Raw genomic sequence first — 19,070 nt, 5'->3', positions numbered from 1 at the left:
GCCTTCCTGGAAGGTCTCGTCCTGGAAGAAGCCCTCCTGGAAGGAGACTCCTCAGAAGGTGTCATCACAGATGAAGGATTCAGTACGTCAGAATAATCGTCGGTGTGGTGGAGTAAAGGCAACGAAGGACACGCGTGAACACGGACCCTCCTCCTCTCTCTCTCTCTCTCTCTCTCTCTCTCTCTCTCTCTCTCTCTCTCTCTCTCTCTCTCTCTCTCTCTCTCTCTCTCTCTCTCTCTCTCTCTCTCTCTCTCTCCCTTTACGAGACAAGGAAAGATAAATTGTTGACCACAATGCATTCATTCGAAGAGAACTTGTGAACAACCTTGAATGGGTTGTGATGGAACTTGCTCAAAGGCATTTTAGTGGTCGTCCCTCAAGACATTACTTACTTCCTGTATTATCACACCCATGGAAGAAGAAAAAAAGATCATTGACCATTTCCTTCAATGTTAGCATATCACATCTGCCATCACTCCTGTGATTCCAATTGTCTTAGTGCAAAAAGGAAGGATCATCACGACGAATATATGCAGTCAGTGTCAACCAACTGATGCTGTAATGATGAAAACCCCATTTAGTCTACTGGTGTATAAAACACTTGATGTTACACGTAGATAAGATCATATGACAATGTACCAAGTGTCCCCTGCTCGTAGCACTGTGAGACAAGCTACCATCTCACTGGGTGAGGACGAGTTCGATCTCGTTCTGAATGAATCCATAATCATCCTGCTCCTGCGTGGAGCGCAGTCTCAAAGCTTCAGTCACCCCACAAGACGAGTCCTGGGAATGTATGATTAGATTTATGCTGACACTTTATCTTCACAGTTCATTCACCATTCAGCCAGGGCGTCTCCTGTTATTGTGAAGAACCTCTATGTTGCCTTGGTGGATTTCTTGTTATATCATCAGTCACGCGTTAATTGCTGGGCTTGTGTCAAACTTGGGATATGCCACTTGCACCACAAGGACCTGATACCAGAACACTGTGGTCCACCTGCACCACAAGGAACCCAGCAATTGAATACTATGGCCCGCCTGCACCACAAGGAACCCTGGAAGAGAATAATATGGCCCGCCTGCACCACAAGGACCTGATACGAGAACGCTGTGGTCCACCTGCACCACAAGGAGCCCTGGAACAGAATACTATGGCCCGCCTGCACCACAAGGAACCCAGGAACAGAATACTGTGGTCCACCTGCACCACAAGGAACCCAGCAACAGAACACTGTGGTCCGCCTGCACCACAAGGAACCCAGAAACAGAACACTGTGGTCCGCCTGCACCACAAGGAACCCGGCAATAGAACACTGTGGTCCGCTTGCACCACAAGGAACCCAGGAACAGAACACTGTGGTCCACCTGCACCACAAGGAACCCAGCAACAGAACACTGTGGTCAGTCCACCGGCTACACAACACACCTGGTCCTCTCTCCCCAGCAGGTGTAGGCAGCCCCTTGGGAGGTAGGAGGGCTGATGCAAACGAGAGCAGTGCTGGGGGCTGGGGCAGTGCTGGGGGCTGGGGTAGTGCTGGAGGCTGGGGTAGTGCTGGAGGCTGGGGTAGTGCTAGGGGCTGAGCAGAGGCGCTCCTTTCCCCTGGGGAGCAAAACAAAGGAAAAAAAATCACACGTTAAATCTCTCGAACATTTCTTATTCAAGTGTTGTGATACGACGGAAGTGTAAACACTCTTGTTAACAGAAGACACAGAGCAAAAATTTGAAAGAAAATTGTCACTTCGATTTATAAAAATTCCCACCGCAGATATAGAACAGAGGATTGAAAATACATAATCTCAAGAATATGTAGGTCATATGTATGTATATGTAGGTCATATGTATGTATATTCTCATTTTGTTTTGAGTATAATAAAAGGGAAAAATCTGCTGAGACTTCTTGGTGGAAATGAGGAGAATAACCTGTATTTTATGAAGAAAAAACTTACCTTCTGATCACCGCTTTTGATGGGACGAACTGGGGGTGGACAAGACTTAATAATGGTACTCCTATCCCTCTCATTAAGAAGTCCTGATACTCCTTTCCTTCTCATTAAGAAGTCCAGGTACTCCTATCCTTCTCATTAGAAAGTCCAGGTAACCCTATCCTTCTCATTAGAAAGTCCAGGTAACCCTATCCTTTTCATACATAAGTCCAGGTACCATTACCCTTTTCATCAGTAGGTCCAGGTACTCCTATTCCTCTCATAAGGAGTTCCAGGTACTCCTATCCTTCTCAAAGGGAATTCCAGGTACTCCTATTCTTCTCATAGAAAGTCCTTCTCATACAGAAGTCCAGGTTCTCCTATCCTTCTCATAGGTTGGATATTTTCAACTCCATGATCTTCCTGGTGAGGTGAAGAAGGAGTTGATATCAGCGTGTGGGTATGATCCAGGTTTGGTTGCCTCTGGGTCGTGAAGCTTCACTTTGGAGCTTCGTAGGTGAAGAACGTCTTCACAACCTTTCCTCAGTTGTACTCGAGTCTTCATTATATGTGTTACACGTCAACCCTCCAGTTGTGTTGCACAGACCACTCACAAAGGATTGTGTGAGAATCCATCGTCTCTTCCAGAGGTCTTCTCATCCAGTACGAGAATTAGGAAGAATTTGATGAGTTATCTTGTCAGTAAGAATTAAGCTGAGGCATTGGACACAAGTGGTGCAAGATCACACGTGCCTGAATCACCATTATGTACCAAAGTCTCCATAACATGAGCAATGATTAAGGGGAGGAACAGCTATACATTACACTTATAAAACCTGTTCCATTCAGCTCGTACCTCCAGATCAGGAACGGCTCAAAGGTTCGTTCCATCCAGTCCTTCCAAGTATTTCAGAATGTTGTGAACAATTAGTTTATTACAAAGACTTGATTTTCTTTTACATTACAAAATTCTTGACTGAAAAATTTTCATGCCATAGTTTTACGTGAAAATATATGGATATTGGAACTTGACTGAGAAAAAGGATATATTTACGGTTATGTTTGTGTCCGTGTGTGTGTGTGTGTGTGTGTGTGTGTGTGTGTGTGTGGGTGGGTGTATGTGTTCTAAAAACGTTGTTTCTGAAGCTGCTGCAACACGTAAGGATGATAACGTTTACACATAACATCAAATCTTGAACGATGCAGAGACTCTACGTCTGGTCTGGTGGCCCGCGAGGTGCCACCATATGCGATCGCACGCGCCCCTTTCTTAGGCCAAGTCTGTGGTTGAGTGCGGCACAGATCACAGGTTCCTGGACACTCAACACTCGTAAGGCACTTCTCAGGTGTGTGTAGCACTCTGGCGGTGCCGCCGGAAACTACTACTGCGTGGGTATTCAGTTGTACACAGGGACTTGAGTGTGGCGTCGCAATACCCATAAACTTACATGGAGGTGGCATGCACGCCTATATTCTCAAGTGTCTCTGAGAGGCCCCGGTGAATGCTGGTCCCACATCACCTGCATGAGAATGAGGCCCACCAGCAGCACCTGCAGGAGGCCAGGGAAGTACGGGAGGGCAATGGGCGCCGTTAGCATAGATACTCCTCCATTGGTCTGCATCGCTGCCGGAGTCTCGCCTGGGAAAAGAATACACAAATGCTACCATTATTGACCCAACTGAAGAATGGCGAAATGCTCTAAAGATTTTCTAAAATATCTATTTCAGATTTGTGGGGTGATCTTTTCCACTGATTTTTAACAACAAGATTGGCCTACGTTTCTGTAATCTTAGTAGTATCAATGAGAACACAAAGCTCAAGGAAAAAAAATATATCTTTAAGTTTCAATATTCAGTTCGCTACAGAACCGTTTCTGATCCTCCAGCAGCCGGGAATCGATTGTTTCACACCAAGAATCAATCATGAAGCTGCAGATTGATCCTCTCCTCTGCAAGATATCAGACTCTCAAGTTAGATAACACACTTGGTATAATCCAAACATCGTGTAGTACATGGCAAAAAAAATGGGCTCAAAGCTTCATGGAACCAGAGGTTGCTCATGACATCAATCTACTGACAGGGTTTGTCTCTCTCTCTCTCTCTCTCTCTCTCTCTCTCTCTCTCTCTCTCTCTCTCTCTCTCTCTCTCTCTCTCTCTCTCTCTCTCTCTCTCTCTCTCTCTCTCTCTCTCTCTCTCTCTCTCTCTCTCTCTCTCTCTCTCTCTCTCTCTAACTCACCGTTCAGGACGTGGACCCGGAGCGAGGTGGCGGCCGTGTTGGAAGGGACACACGAGTAGTTGCCGCTGTCGGAAGCCTTGGCGTCCTGTGGGAAGGAGACACACACATGGCAGACATACAACGTCCCTCACACTGGGTGGTGGCAGCCTCAAGCTGTAGTAATGTCCCCTCACACTAGGTGATGGCAGCCTCAGGCAGTAATAATGTCCCTCACACTGGGTGGTGGCTGTGTCTCGTCACTCTGTTTTTATCTCGGTACAAAATATACTCAGTTCTTGTTGGCGCGTAGCCAAGCGTGAGGGACATCAAAAGCTTTGAGAACCGCCACCAGAGGGGATGATACATCCCAGACTTACAACACTACTCTGGTTTACAACACTATTGTGGTCACATTTCCTCAACGAACATAAATTTCCAATATTCAGAAATGCTCTTTTGTCCGTCATAAGCAGATGTAAACAGAATGTGATATTGATCGTGAAGGATTTCTGCATCTAACATTGATCTTGAAGGTTTAGCAAGTCATTGTATATGTCTGGTTGCAACATGTCATTCTTACAAAGTCAGCAGTTATTATTCACATCAAATAGCTAAGATTATCCTTCATACCTACCAAGCTTTACCTGTTCCTATGTAAATGACGAGCGTATATCCTCGTAGAAGAACTTTCTAATGTTCTCAGCCATAGATAGATAAGAGGCCTCGTAGAAGAACTTTCTAATATTCTCAGCCATAGATAGATAAGAGGCCTGGTAGAAGAACTTTCTAATATTCTCAGTCATAAGTAGATAAGAGGCCTCGTAGAAGAACTTTCTAATGTTCTCAGCCATAGATAGATAAGAGGCTTCGTAGAAGAACTATCTAATATTCTCAGCCACAGATAGATAAGAGGCCTCGTAGAAGAACTATCTAATATTCTCAGCCACAGATAGATAAGAGGCCTCGTAGAAGAACTTCCTAATATTCTCAGCCATAGATAGATAAGAGGCTTCGTAGAAGAACTATCTAATATTCTCAGCCACAGATAGATAAGAGGCCTCGTAGAAGAACTATCTAATATTCTCAGCCATAGATAGATAAGAGGCCCCGTAGAAGAACTTTCTAATATTCTCAGCCATAGATAGATAAGAAAAGTCTCTTAAAAACCAATTTTCTCTCCAAATATCTCCAAGATTCCTTCTCTCCTCCTGACATATAGCAGTTGGATGATGTCTGAGAAGGACAATGTCTCATTGTGGTTCTATACCTGACAATTCCTCTCCCTCTGTGTTATGCAAGACGAATGTAAAAATACGGCAATAACTTTTACCCCAGCTTCAGTCTTGTCTGTCTTTTGAACGAATAGTGAAAGAAAAAGGAAGTGACACCTTTATTTTTTTTCGGACAACTTAAGCCCTCATTGAGGTTATTTCATTAACGATGGTTGTCAGTGTTGGCACCTGACAACCCCCACTGTGACAATTGTGGTCAGTGGGGGGCACCTGATAACCACCACTGGGACAATTGTGGTCAATGGTGGCACCTGATAACCACCACTGGGACAATTGTGGTCAGTGGTGGCAACTGATAACCACCACTGGGACAATTGTGGTCACTGGTGGCACCTGACTGCCACCACAGGAGCATCTGTGGTCACTGGTGGCACCAGACAACCACCAATGAGTCAGAGGTGCGAACCAGCTCGTGCTGTTGTTAGCGAAGGACGCTTAAAAAAAAAAGAAAATAGATCCACAAATAACTATCAACAGAAAATGGTATTGAGGAATTTTCCAATGAACGGATGATTTAACAACGTAAAAAAGAAAAAGAGAGAGAGAGAGAGAGAGAGAGAGAGAGAGAGAGAGAGAGAGAGAGAGAGAGAGAGAGAGAGAGAGAGAGAGAGAGAGAGAGATGGGGGGGAGGAGAGAGAGAGAGGGGGGGGGGAGAGAGAGAGAGAGAGAGAGAGAGAGAGAGAGAGAGAGAGAGAGAGAGAGAGAGAGAGAGAGAGTCAGGCATATTGTCGACAAGAGTACTGCTAGTCACACGATAAAAACCAAAATGGCTCATGGTACAAATAATGATGCTCCCTTTTATGACATATTTCAAAATATGGAGCGTTTACTACAAACGCCAGTCGCTCGTGATACTGGCTTCCAATTATATAAGGGGAATATTTGGCGAAAATTTGGCGTTTCCTATATGATTTGGAGGCTTCTAATTCATCATTGATGCTCAGAAAGAAACCTTAAGTGATATAAGTACATATAATAAAAACAATAAGTCTTCGTCTACAGAAAAGCTCACTTATACTTATTCGTGTGTCTATATAAGTATCTACTTATCTAGCTATCTATCAGTTTATCCATGAGTCTATCTTCTAGTGGAAAGAGGCGTTCCTTCACCTGTATCAGGAGGTAGCTGCTGCTAGTGGTGTTGCCTCACCTGTATCAGGAGGTAGCTACTGGTGGTGTTGCCTCACCTGTATCAGGAGGTAGCTGCTGGTGGTGGTGTTGCCTCACCTGTATCAGGAGGTAGCTGCTGGTGGTGGTGTTGCCTCACCTGTATCAGGAGGTAGCTGCTGGTGGTGGTGTTGCCTCACCTGTATCAGGAGGTAGCTGCTGGTGGTGTTGCCTCACCTGTATCAGGAGGTAGCTGCTACTGGTGGTGGTGTTGCCTCACCTGTATCAGGAGGTAGCTGCTGGTGGTGGTGTTGCCTCACCTGTATCAGGAGGTAGCTGCTGGTGGTGGTGTTGCCTCACCTGTATCAGGAGGTAGCTGCTACTGGTGGTGGTGTTGCCTCACCTGTATCAGGAGGTAGCTGGTGTTGGTGGTGTAGCCTCACCTGTATCAGGAGGTAGCTGCTGCTGGTGGTGTTGCCTCACCTGTATCAGGAGGTAGCTGCTGGTGTTGTTGCCTCACCTGTATCAGGAGGTAGCCGCTGGTGGTGTTGCCTCGCTCCGTCACCACTGTGATGCCGCCCCTCGGGGAGTCGTAGCTCACCACCTGCAGGAGACCATCACCAGGACTCAGGCTCATGGTCCTCACTCCCTCATGCATGGCCATCACTCCCTCCTAACTTTGTCTAAGAACGACCCATGGCTATCACTCCCTTATGACTCACACTATGACCACCGCTCCCTCATGACTCGTCTATGACTATCACTCTATGACTCGTCCATGGCTACCACTCCCTCATGACTCGCCCATGTTCATCACCCCCGTCTTCACACTTCCATGACAAATAATCGTCATATTTTTAGCTCTGACGCTTTATCATAGTAGACATCTTTGGCTCTCATTAATCACCAGGTGCCAGCTTGTTAGTACCTAACTACTGGTATTAGGTAAAGGCCTCTAATTAATCTCTGGTACCTGGTGACTTCCTATTTATGTCTCCCTTTGTCTTTCACACGAACGTTTTACAAATATAGAATGATATAATATAACAGGACTTTGTTTTACGTATCATGAAAGTGATCTTTTGGATAATGGTTTGGGTAATTCCAATTGATGTGGCTTCTTTCACAGGTTGTTTCACAATGAGGACCAGAATTTCGACCATTGGGAAAAATTATTGATTTTCACACACTAGAACATCAGGGTGTCATAGAGTACCCATCCGAAGAAGGTCTTTGCGTGGAGGATGTCCATCAGCAGGTGGTGTGCAGTGATGGCATAACTCAGTATCGTGAGGGTCCAAACAGCTGAAGCCCTTGGGATGAGAGGTTTAAGCATGACCCACCACTTGGTAAGGACACTCACCTCCTGCCACTAATTGAGAACACTGTGGCCCAAGATAGAGGGATCTGGTTATAACCGATCGAAACAATGAAAACCCGACATTAACTCTGAAACTTGATATCATAACCCTGAAGTTTTGTGACTCATTGTCTATGGTCATTCAGGCACGTCTGAAATTTTGGCGAGATGGGTCCTGGGAGACTTTAGCGACTGTGTCGACATCACGGGGATGCCACGAGTTACGAACTGCTTCAGATGCGTCCAACACTGAAACAGTGGATCCACGTTTGAATCCATGCCATGGATTCATGAGACTTTCCCCCAATCCCGGGATGCTTCGAACTCAGCCATGGATGGGGTCAGATCATGGTGTCGATACTCTAAGATGTCATAGGGTTTTCGAACGACTATGTAAACCACGCAGACGAACAATGACAGATGACCATGGCGCAGGTCTGATTCGAAAATGACACCTTCCAATTAAGCGAAACAGTGAGATACGTTGTCCCAAAAGTATGGTCCCCCTTCACAACAGGCCACAAGTCCACAAGGCCCGCGCTGCACGGGCCTTGTGGTCCGTGCCTGTGGTCTTGAGCTACAGCCATCTTCTTCGAAGCCTCAGAGCTGACTGTTCTCTATTCTGAGACGTAAAGTCCCACTTGTGCTGTCCCAGCTTTAAGACTACTTAAGCTTGAATTGACCAGCAATGGAAAGATTTCTGTTAAAGAAAATGGCATTACGACCTGCTGGAAAAAGAAAATGGCATTACGAACTGCAGGAAACAAACAAAAAAAAAAAAATGGGGCAAGTGCATCAACGTCAGCGAAAATTACTTTGAAAAACAAGAAAGAAAAAAGAAGTTTGAAATTGTTTGTCTGTCATTTTCTTTTCAACTAATTTGCAATACTCTCTCTCTCTCTCTCTCTCTCTCTCTCTCTCTCTCTCTCTCTCTCTCTCTCTCTCTCTCTCTCTCTCTCTCTCTCTCTCTCTCTCTCTCTCTCTCTCTCTCTCTCTCTCCCGTGCACATATAAACCTGCAGCTTTAAAAAAAAAGAACAGGTTCCTAGAACTCCTCTTGTGACCTCACTTCCCATAAAACGCGTCAGGTGGGAGGCCCTCGTGAGCGTCTTCCCCTTCGCTGTGTCTTAACAAAGAGGAACAAGCAGTAGGAGGAGGAGGAGGAGGTGGACAGCCTCCAGGGAGCAGCACTCACCTCGCCGTTGTGGTACCAGTAGATGAAGTCTGGGGGCTCCGGGGTGTGGCTGATGGTGCACGTCAGGTTGATGGTCGAGCCCATGTCTACGTGCATGTCTGGCGCTCCGATGATCGTGGCTCGAGGTGCCGCTGCAACGGAGAGAAAGACACTCCCGTGTTAGCTAGCCCTCTGCTGCTGCTTACCGGGTCACACTCGTTCTCGAAGTGGACTATTAACTACGATAGTGGCATCAACTGCTCCTAAAGAGGACAAATTACGATAGTCATATCAACTGTTACCTCAGTTACCGTTACTCAGTGGACCCCATCCGTTTCTCAGTGGACCCCATCCGTTTCTCAGTGGACCCAATACGTTCCTCAGTGGACCCCACCCGTTTCTCAGTGGACCCCACCTGTTTCTCAGTGGACCCCACCCGTTTCTCAGTGGACCCCACCCGTTTCTCAGTGGACCACACCCGTTTCTCAGTGGACCACACCCGTTTCTCAGTGGACCCCACCCGTTTCTCAGTGGACCACACCCGTTTCTCAGTGGACCCCACCCGTTCTTCAGTGGACAGACTACGATAGTAACATCAAGTGTCACCTTAGGTTATCATCACGAGCTGAGCATACACAAAGCTGATCACTTTTCGTCTGGTGGTGAAATGTCTATTTCTGATGCCTTATATCCAGAGGTAAAACTAACTATGACATATGTATCTCCTCTTTTCGATATGATATCAATATCATACGTCAACACACGGTTAATCTATATCTTACAACTCAGGGGATGGGTGGAATCAAAAGTGAGGCAAGGAAAAGGAAAGGAAAAGGTAAGGAAATCATATTTATACAAAGGACATACGTACTTGCACATACATACAGCAAAGCACAAGAAAAACATAGCGAATACAAATACATTTTGAACGTAAGCATATGAACACACACACACACACACACACACACACACACACATACACACACATGGTAATATATATCAAGCATATCTTGGTATAAGATAGTTTTCAATATGGAAACAGACTGCTTGTTTCTGGAAAGTGGAGGTGAGGTGAAAGGATAAGACAGTAGCCTAAACCAGGAAGGACGGCGAGAATTGCATAAGAAACACAAGATATATATATATATAAACGCCAAGTAAACGCGCTCATAAGGTGATCAGATCCTCCGTCGAGGGAGCCTCGTAAAGTAAAACCATCTGTAAAACTTCATCCAATTAAACCTGGAGTCAGTAGACACCCTTCTCTTTTTTTCCCCCCCAGTCGCTACCGAGTGCAAAACTCTCTCTCTCTCTCTCTCTCTCTCTCTCTCTCTCTCTCTCTCTCTCTCTCTCTCTCTCTCTCTCTCTCTGTGACGAGGGGCTGGAGCTCTGGATCCTCAACAGCTTTTCCTTTGTCCAGATTTCTTGGGAAAAAAAAAAAAGAGTTTCGAGCGAATAGAGACTGGAAATATCCAAAGCCATCCTGACTGAATGTTGTTTCCCGGTGGCGACTTCAAAAGGGGCATTGTTATCTTGACATCATGAGGAAGGGGGAAATTTACCGCACTCCTCCCTCACCATCTCAGGATTTTCCTTTTTCCCCACGAAGACTTCAGGACCTTGGCGTCTAGGCGGTAAACACTTGTACCTGAACACTTCTGTTAGATGTACCCACTTCGTCAGCAGCTCCCTCCCTTCGGCAGAAAGATATTTAGTAAAAAGCAGCCTGCACCTCCTCAGGAAGAGACCCGAAGCCTTGCAGTGTGAGTCGTGTGATCAACAGCAACACAAACAGTGCGGCTGAGGCAGTGAAACAAGCCCTCCTGGGGCTGGTAGCGCCTCCCCCTTGAAGGGTTTTACTACACCCACTGCCGCGCTGGACGAGCCACCTGAGACACCGAAGCTAAAGTCCGGGGACGGGGACGCGGGTATCTGCAGCGCCTTCCACTGGGTCCTATGACTCCTCCAGGAGAAGCATACGTTTACTCTATTATACATTAAGACTTCTCTACCTACACCACCAGCTAAACAACTTTTGCAACCAGAAGCGACGATGTGCTACACGCACACGTCACCCGCCCTCAACTTAGCGGAACCCGTTGCTACATAAACCTCCCGTAATTCTTTTTCAAAAGGCTTTCAATTCTCTTATCAGCTTCTCTCTTCCTTCACACAAACAGTTCTTACGTATTTCACAGCCATTTGAATGCTTTCATATACAGCATGCTTTGCCAGCTCCCATGAATATTGCATATCAAATTCAGTTCTTTGTCTAGCAGTTTCTCGACTCTTTCCGCTCTTTTGACGAATACATGCAGCAAAATTGACCATCTATCTATCATTATTAGCTGTATTTATAATTCTATGTGATTAGATCAGTTACAAGCAGCCTTTTCTATTAACCATTACATATTTTCACTTCATGTGTTGGAAAGCATAACTTCCCATCTCACATTACCTTTTTTTTTTTGACTTCGCCCACTAAAGTTGACTCAACTTACAAGGGGAACTAAGCAAACTCCGAAGTTACTCTGATAGGAAGGGGATGAAATTTGAGCCGAGAGAACGTAAAGTGATACGCCAGGATTAGACTCAGCGAATAAAGGCCTTGATATGGCTATCATCCAACAGGGAATAAGCTGTAAGAATCTGTTTGTTACAGGGACTAGGAAGCTAGTTAGCATCGTCTTCACCTTGTCGACAGAGTTCCACATGAGGAGAAACATTAAAGGAGACAGACTATATGCCAGCAAGTATGCGACTAACGTTCAAGTATACCTACTGCACTAAGTCAAAACCAGAACAGGCGTCTCAAGTTTGGTCTCTGCACTTCAAGAAACATAAAAGAATTGATGGAGAAGGTCCAGAGGAACGGAACGAAGATGGTAGCAGAATTCAGGCAAATGAAAGACAAGGGAAAACTAAAGGCCTTAAACTTGCCCACAGTGGAAGAGAGAAGAGCAATGGATGATCTCATCACACCATTTAAGTTACTTGACAGTGAACAGTTCCCCGAAAGACACTTGTTAGAAAGAACGTAAAGACGTACTTTTGCGGCTCAAGAGCAGTGGATGAATGGAGTAAACTGAGTGATGTGATCGAGGCTGCTGACAGCATTCAGAAGCCTAGAAAGGCGTCTGACAGGAAAAAGAAAGCTGAAGAAATGGGGCCCCAAGGGTGTATAACTTCCCCAGTACAATGTAAATTGGTAATTACAGATAAGTAGATAAGTAGTTACAACGCATTACACACACACACACTCAGTGTAGACACAACAGTTGGATTGCCATACACTCAGTGGAGATACTAAAGCAGCTTTGTGCCATACACTCAACAGACACACAACAACTGGGTTGCCATACCACTCACCGAAAACATTGAGACGGACGACGTAGGAGGTGATGGGTTTGGTGGACACCTGGCACTCGTAGTTGCCAGAGTCCCGCACCTGTGCGTACTTGATCTTGAGGATCCAGTCCTTGGATCCCGGCGAGTGGATCACCTGGTAGCGCTGATCCGTGGTGTAGGTGTAGCGGCCCACCGTCATGATGTGCAGGTCCCTCTGTCTGATCCACGACACCTGTTCACAGTGAGAGACTAGCGTGAGACAGAGGGATGATGTTGAGACAGGAGCAGGACACATACTGAGGGTCTGTCTGATCCAAGACACCTGGCGTAGGCAAAGACCATCGTCAGACAGTTGGCTGGTGTTGGGACGGGAGGGCTGAGATCGCAAGAGGTTTTGGGGAGACAGTGGCCAAGATGGTACACCTACCCACAGCGGACTGTACATGAAGTAAGGAGGTAGTTTTACTGAAATAGGCCCGTATGTCAGTGAGGTGACAGCCACATAGCGTAGTGTGGTATGCTGAAGAGGCGATATATTACTGGTGAGACATAAGTGTAAGTGTAATAAAGTATATTCGAGAGACGAGAGACAGTAGTAGACTGGTGGTGAGATAAGTGTATATGGAGCGACAGACGAACCTGAGAAAGAAGAGGTTTACCTGTGTGAGACTGGTTGGTTCCAATGTCGAACCTCAATACATCTGGACCTAACCACAGATGCCCAGGAATGAAATGATATTGAGTGGATATCCATTTGTAATTGCCTATTTGTATCTATAAACTGTTGGCTCTTTCTAGCACAGGATATTCTACTGCACTTTATACAGTGCACTGCAGTTTTGTTTGTAGCTTTCTGAAGCCTCCCCATTGAGACATTACTATCCTTGCGAAAGACTTGCAAGCACAAGACGCAAGCTCAAAGATACACTATCTTACGACACATCGTGGAATACCATTGTTCGGAAAAGGAGAAGATCTTTTGGCCTTCCCATACGAGAATTTGTAAGACGATTCACAGTGTGAATCTCAAGCAAAATTCACGAGGAGAAGGGAATATCGAAATCTTCAAAGAAAAATGGGAGGAAAAGAAGAAGATCCGAAGCGTCTGATTTTACTGGCGAGGGCGACAGTTATGGTGTAGTCAATGCGGAAGAGAGGAAGAAAGGCAGAGAAGAAGAGGTTAATGATATCTCTGGCTAAGGGCCAGAAAAATCTATTTGTGGAGGAAAGAGAGGGGGGTCAGCACAAATGCCTTCACCGTGTTTGATCTTGCGAGTAACTGATTTGCAACAGTTCCATTGGATATAAAGGCAGAATGAGGGTAAGAAAAAGGGAAGCCATTCCATTATCGATAAGCCCAGTCCCTGATGTCTGCTGCTGAGTCAGGGGAAGAGCGATCAAAGCGCGTAAGCGGAGAGGGAGACGATTAATGATTCCATTTCCACTGCAGTGACTTCCATTATGCGCTCTGCACACGGAGACCCATAACCCAAAGGCTGGACGAAAAAGAAATTCTTTCTGATTATTCCAATAGCTTTACATAGCGTTTAGTGTAATGTCAGGACGGGATGTTGAAAGATCAGTTACAAAACAATGATCCGATCGTAATGTAGTGATGCTATGTAGCAAGAGAAAGAGATCTGAATACGACAAAAGAGATCCAATAAGAAGATAGGCTGTGGCCATCAAGAAGAGTAGGCAGTAGTTTTCCCCAGATCACGTGCACTTCAACATCAGTGGACCTTTACCCTAAGCTGATAACCAATTCTTCTAATGACACCGAAGCCATTTTTGAAACCCAGTATCACTGAAGACGTAACACAGGCGAGGGAACGCGTGGTACACACGTGGTTGCAGAGACCGTCGCCTCGGAGCCCAGAGGCTTGCCAAATCCAAGACGATTCCGATTCGCCAGAGTGATGGCTTCCCGACTAACGCCCTCTGACAGCCGCTCTGGCATGAAGGCAATGGCGCGTGGTGCAAGCGGTAACTGGTGTGAAGTTTCTGCCTGCTCTCTTAGACGTGCGACAGAGAGCTATGGAGGAGGAGTGCTCCGACCTACCCTTGGGAATTTTGCCAGAGAAGAAGACTGGCCAAAGTTATTAGCTCACAAGGGCAAGAACTGGGCTCAACCTTCTTTGGTTCCTCCATACGTTCTTATGATGCATGAAGCCACAAGTAGGCCCAAGAGGAGAAGGACAGGAATGTTCTATACCTGTCGGACATGGCGGAGGGAAATGCTGCAAAGGTGGCAGTGTTGGCGTGGTGAGGAAAGCGAGGATAAGACGCTGTCTTCGCTGGAAAGTTTCTAAATGGCTGGAATCATAGCTGGAGGCGCTCATTCCTATACAGACGCTGCCGTCTAGTCTCTCTCTCAACGACGCCATCCGATAAAACCCACAAGCTTATCAGGCGTTGTGGCCAGACATGCCCGCAGCTCAGATGACTGCAGTAACCACAACAGTCAAAGATGTCGATATGTCTTTTCCTTCGTCTGACGAGAGACTGTAGTCTCCTATATCACATGTTTGGTCAGTGTGGTATCGGCAGCAAGTGTTGATGGAGACTCCAGCAGCAAGTGTTGATGGAGACTCCAGCAGTAAGTGTTGATGGAGACTCCAGCAGCAAGTGTTGATGGAGACTCCAGCAGTAAGTGTTGATGGAGACTCCAGCAGCAAGTGTTGATGGAGACTCCAGCAGCAAGTGTTGATGGAGACTCCAGCAGTAAGTGTTGATGGAGACTCCAGCAGCAAGTGTTGATGGAGACTCCAGCAGCAAGTGTTGATGGAGACTCCAGCAGTAAGTGTTGATGGAGACTCCAGCAGCAAGTGTTGGTGGAGACTCCACCAGTAAGTGTTGATGGAGACTTCCAGCAGTAGTGTTGATGGAGACTCCAGCAGCAAGTGTTGGTGAAGACTCCAGCAGTAAGTGTTGATGGAAACCTCCAGCAGTAAGTGTTGATGGAGACTCCAGCAGCAAGTGTTGGTGAAGACTCTAGCAGTAAGTGTTGACGGGGACCTCCAGCAGCAAGTGTTGACGGGGACCTCCAGCAGCAAGTGTTGATGGGGACCTCCAGCAGTAAGTGTGAATGGGGACTCCCGCAGCATGTGAAGTATATGGTGTATGATTTACCTCCTCAGAGATGGCCATCTTCTACAACGAAAGGAAATGGTAGAGGGAGGCAGTTCTCCACCCATGGCACCTAGTCTCTTCAACCTCGAACATTTATCATATCTCACACTTGTGTATTTACACACACACACACACACACACACACACACACACACACACACACACACACACACACACACACACACACACACTTCAGCTTACACCAAGGACCCAGAAGACAGGGTTAAGAACTAGAGGGTCGCCTGTGTAGCCCCTCTCCTGTCCAAGATTCCAAACCTGGGCTCATTAAACTCGAAGGGTCGTAACGCTTGAACACCTCACAAGACACAGGCTACGAAATTACTTTGTGACAGAATGAACATTAAAAGAAAAAAAAGAAAATAATAGAAATTTGACTTTTTGATTAACTCTGATTATCTCCATCTGAAGGAGACATCTTGAATGGGGGAAAAAAAAATTACGAATATCACTCTTTTGTTTTTAATGGGTTTCCAGGAAATATGGGACACCCTCATTTGCATAATCATAATGATCTTCAAAGGCCTGTGTGGTGGCTGAACCCGTTGATGAATTCCTAGCCCTTCTCCGTTCTTAATGAGGGGAAAGAAAATGGATTTCACTTAAGATCCTTTGGATTCTCTGAAGATCTGGGGAAAGATAAATAGTGTCCCATAGAGGATCCCGTTTTCTGTTGTGAAAAAGAAAAGAGCCGGACTTGTAATATGGGTATTAAAGTTTTTCTCCTCCTGTATTATCATGATGATGAGGGGTGATTATGGACTACATCAGCTTAGAATGACCCAAAAAATATCATTTTCCACCGTATTACCACCCTGAGATGAAATCGTTTCCTGTAAAGGGCCGCATTTTCATTTGCAAGAAAATAATGTCTTACGATCCGTTTTCTTATTACTATTTTGATGATGAGTTAGGGCGGTACTCTGTGTAATATCTCAGCTTAGAATTTCCACTGAATAATCTTTATAACGTATGTCAACCACTTTACATAAATATATGGGGATACAGAGCTTCGTTCTAAGCTACAGCAAACGTAGAGAATTACAGTGTAGGAATTACAGTGTTTCTGTAATACTGAAACGGTTAATGCTCACGTGGGTATTACCCAGCAGTGTGTGGTAGCACTACACTCTCCAGGGGTCTGTCTACCACGGGCCTTAGCCACAACCACCACATTTTCTGTAGCCAGTGTACACCACAGTGTACATTGTGTTACCTGTCTTAAGACCGCGCTACATCCAGTGGCAGGAAGAGTGGACTCCATTAGAATGAGAAGTTCTTGGATAAGGATGTATCATTAGGAGTACAGAGCCTCTCGTCAAGATAGTTCTCTCTCCAGTGGAGTCCACCTTTCCCTGCTGCTGAACGTAGCGCAGCTTGGGCTGCAAGAGCCATCAGAATGGCCGTGAAATAAGTCCAGGACACTTTAACAGATGTTTTTCCCGGACTTAATAATCATACATGAAACACATGAATATATGCACTGATTTACCTCAATTCTAATTTGCCTCTAAATCTAATTCAATTCAATTTTAGGGCCATTTTAATTTGAACGTGAAATTATCTTTAGCTTTACCCAGAAGCTTTTCCTGGTGCATAGCTGTACGTATTTGAGCGTTTATTCAACCTTACGATAATTGATGTCCTAAACAGATATTTCTAATTAGAACACCCACCACACATGTCAGCCTTCACTAATTGTTTATGAATTCAATTATCACTCTAGAAATTAATTTCATGAAATAATTAATCGTCAATGATATAATCAAATATTTAAGTGCTTGTCCACACTCTTGGTTCCTGCCATTATGCAAACTGACACTGGCCATAACTCTAACCAGAATTGCATTAAAAGGAACTGGATCCACAACACTCCAACTGGATCCTATGATCTCATATCTAAATCCCACAATCAGCTCAAAATCCAAAAATAATCAGTAGGTAACAAAGGTTAAAAACCGCCAATATGAACCTGAACCTTTAGTGTTCTTTATAGTCATTCTTTTGTTTTAGAATTCGAGCGCCAAAATTCAATAGAATATCAAATGGGATTCGAACATCAAATGGCATTCTAAGCTTGTTCTAGTTATGGTATATACCCAAGTTCTCATTAAGGTAAGCTATCTAACTCCATTCCTAGCAGCCAATCTCATACTGAATCAAAAGAAAATCTGTTATAAACCGAGTCATCTGTGTCTATACAGTTATATTCAATTTCATATGTTGATGTAGCTGAATTCCAGTTATTGGAGTATCCTTTTTTTGTAAAGAGGATTTGATCTCTTTCATTTAACACATATATATAATTTTTGTTTTCCCAATATGAGCTTCAGGTTTGAAATTTGACTTTGCTTCATTATCTATGTAAATTTGTCATTAATATGTATTGCACAGGCGTAACGTCAGAGGCACAAACAAATGTTGTACACTTTGTCCCCTATATTTCCCTGCTACATAAATATTTTCCTGAAAAACAAGAGCCACCGTCAAAAAAAGAAAAAAAAATCATATTTCGCTTTGTGTGTGTGTGTGTGTGTGTGTGTGTGTGTGTGTGTGTGTGTGTGTGTGTGTGTGTGTGTGTGTGTGTGTGTGAAAAATATCTATAGTTGTACGTCTTCATTTACATGCAGAATATCTTCTTTAAGTCAGAATCATCAGATAATTTCTTCGTGGTTTTTCCAAGTTTTTAGAAGGCTCTTTTTCTATAAGTTAGAAATATAAGTAATTTGATCATAGATGAAACGATGCATTCCAAATGATCTCACGCATGACATGACATTTTATGGGTTCGAATCCAAATCAAGGCACTCGATCCGCAGTTCAACCAGCTGTTCATCCTCTCCTTTGGGCTATCTGAAATTCAGAAACAGGCTCATATATATATATATATATATATATATATATATATATATATGCTCAAGTGCTTTCCCTCCCATAGAATCTTCGTGATTCTGAAAGAAAAGCACAAGCATTTGGACCTGAGAATCATTTTCCTCCCAGTAAAATCCTCATGACATGACAGTGGCTCGGGTACAGTACTACTGGTAAGGAGGAGGATCCCAGTGCCCCCCAGTCACTGGCTGGATGACATTCGTATTAAAAGTTTGGTCGTGAAGCTCACGCTAACAGCCAGAGGACAGAGTTGAGGAGAAGCAAAAATTTGCGAAAAAACTATGGCGAAGGAAATCAGATCTTCATTTTTAAAGAAGGGGGTTTGAAATAGGTGTTTGATGTCTTTAGATGAAGAATGTGGATGGCTACTACGATTTCTAGCTATCTATGTATCTATGTATATATCTATCTGCCAATCTATTCATTTCTCTCTCCTTCTCTCTCTCTCATATATGTATGGATAGCAAAGAAAAACATGGACATAATTGTGTACTGATAGTACCTGAGAGTACACAGATGACTGTGTACAAGTACATCACGTAGGTTATAGGTAGTACATAAGAACATGTGACGTACAGAGGAGAGTGTGTGGTGCTGGCGTTGTGT

General features: G+C 44.8%; 1 protein-coding gene across 1 annotated transcript in view; it reads right to left on the bottom strand.

Annotated features, from left to right (window-relative positions):
- Positions 1–1,145: 1,145 nt before the first annotated feature.
- The window catches only part of LOC139756619 (zwei Ig domain protein zig-8-like), a 58,692-nt gene continuing 40,767 nt past the window's right edge, over positions 1,146–19,070 (bottom strand). Inside the window, exons 3-7 of the mRNA XM_071676274.1 lie at positions 12,444–12,654; positions 9,096–9,226; positions 7,062–7,145; positions 4,164–4,248; positions 1,146–3,565 (exon numbers count right to left, since the gene is read on the bottom strand). Coding sequence (XP_071532375.1) covers positions 3,402–3,565; positions 4,164–4,248; positions 7,062–7,145; positions 9,096–9,226; positions 12,444–12,654 — 675 coding nt within the window. The 3' untranslated portion in view covers positions 1,146–3,401. The remainder of the gene's footprint in view (positions 3,566–4,163; positions 4,249–7,061; positions 7,146–9,095; positions 9,227–12,443; positions 12,655–19,070) is intronic.

This window comes from Panulirus ornatus, chromosome 22, assembly GCF_036320965.1.
Source record: "Panulirus ornatus isolate Po-2019 chromosome 22, ASM3632096v1, whole genome shotgun sequence".
Lineage (NCBI taxonomy): Eukaryota > Metazoa > Arthropoda > Malacostraca > Decapoda > Palinuridae > Panulirus > Panulirus ornatus.
Note: the sequence above shows the minus strand (reverse complement) of the source record. Positions and strands in the feature narration are given on the sequence as shown.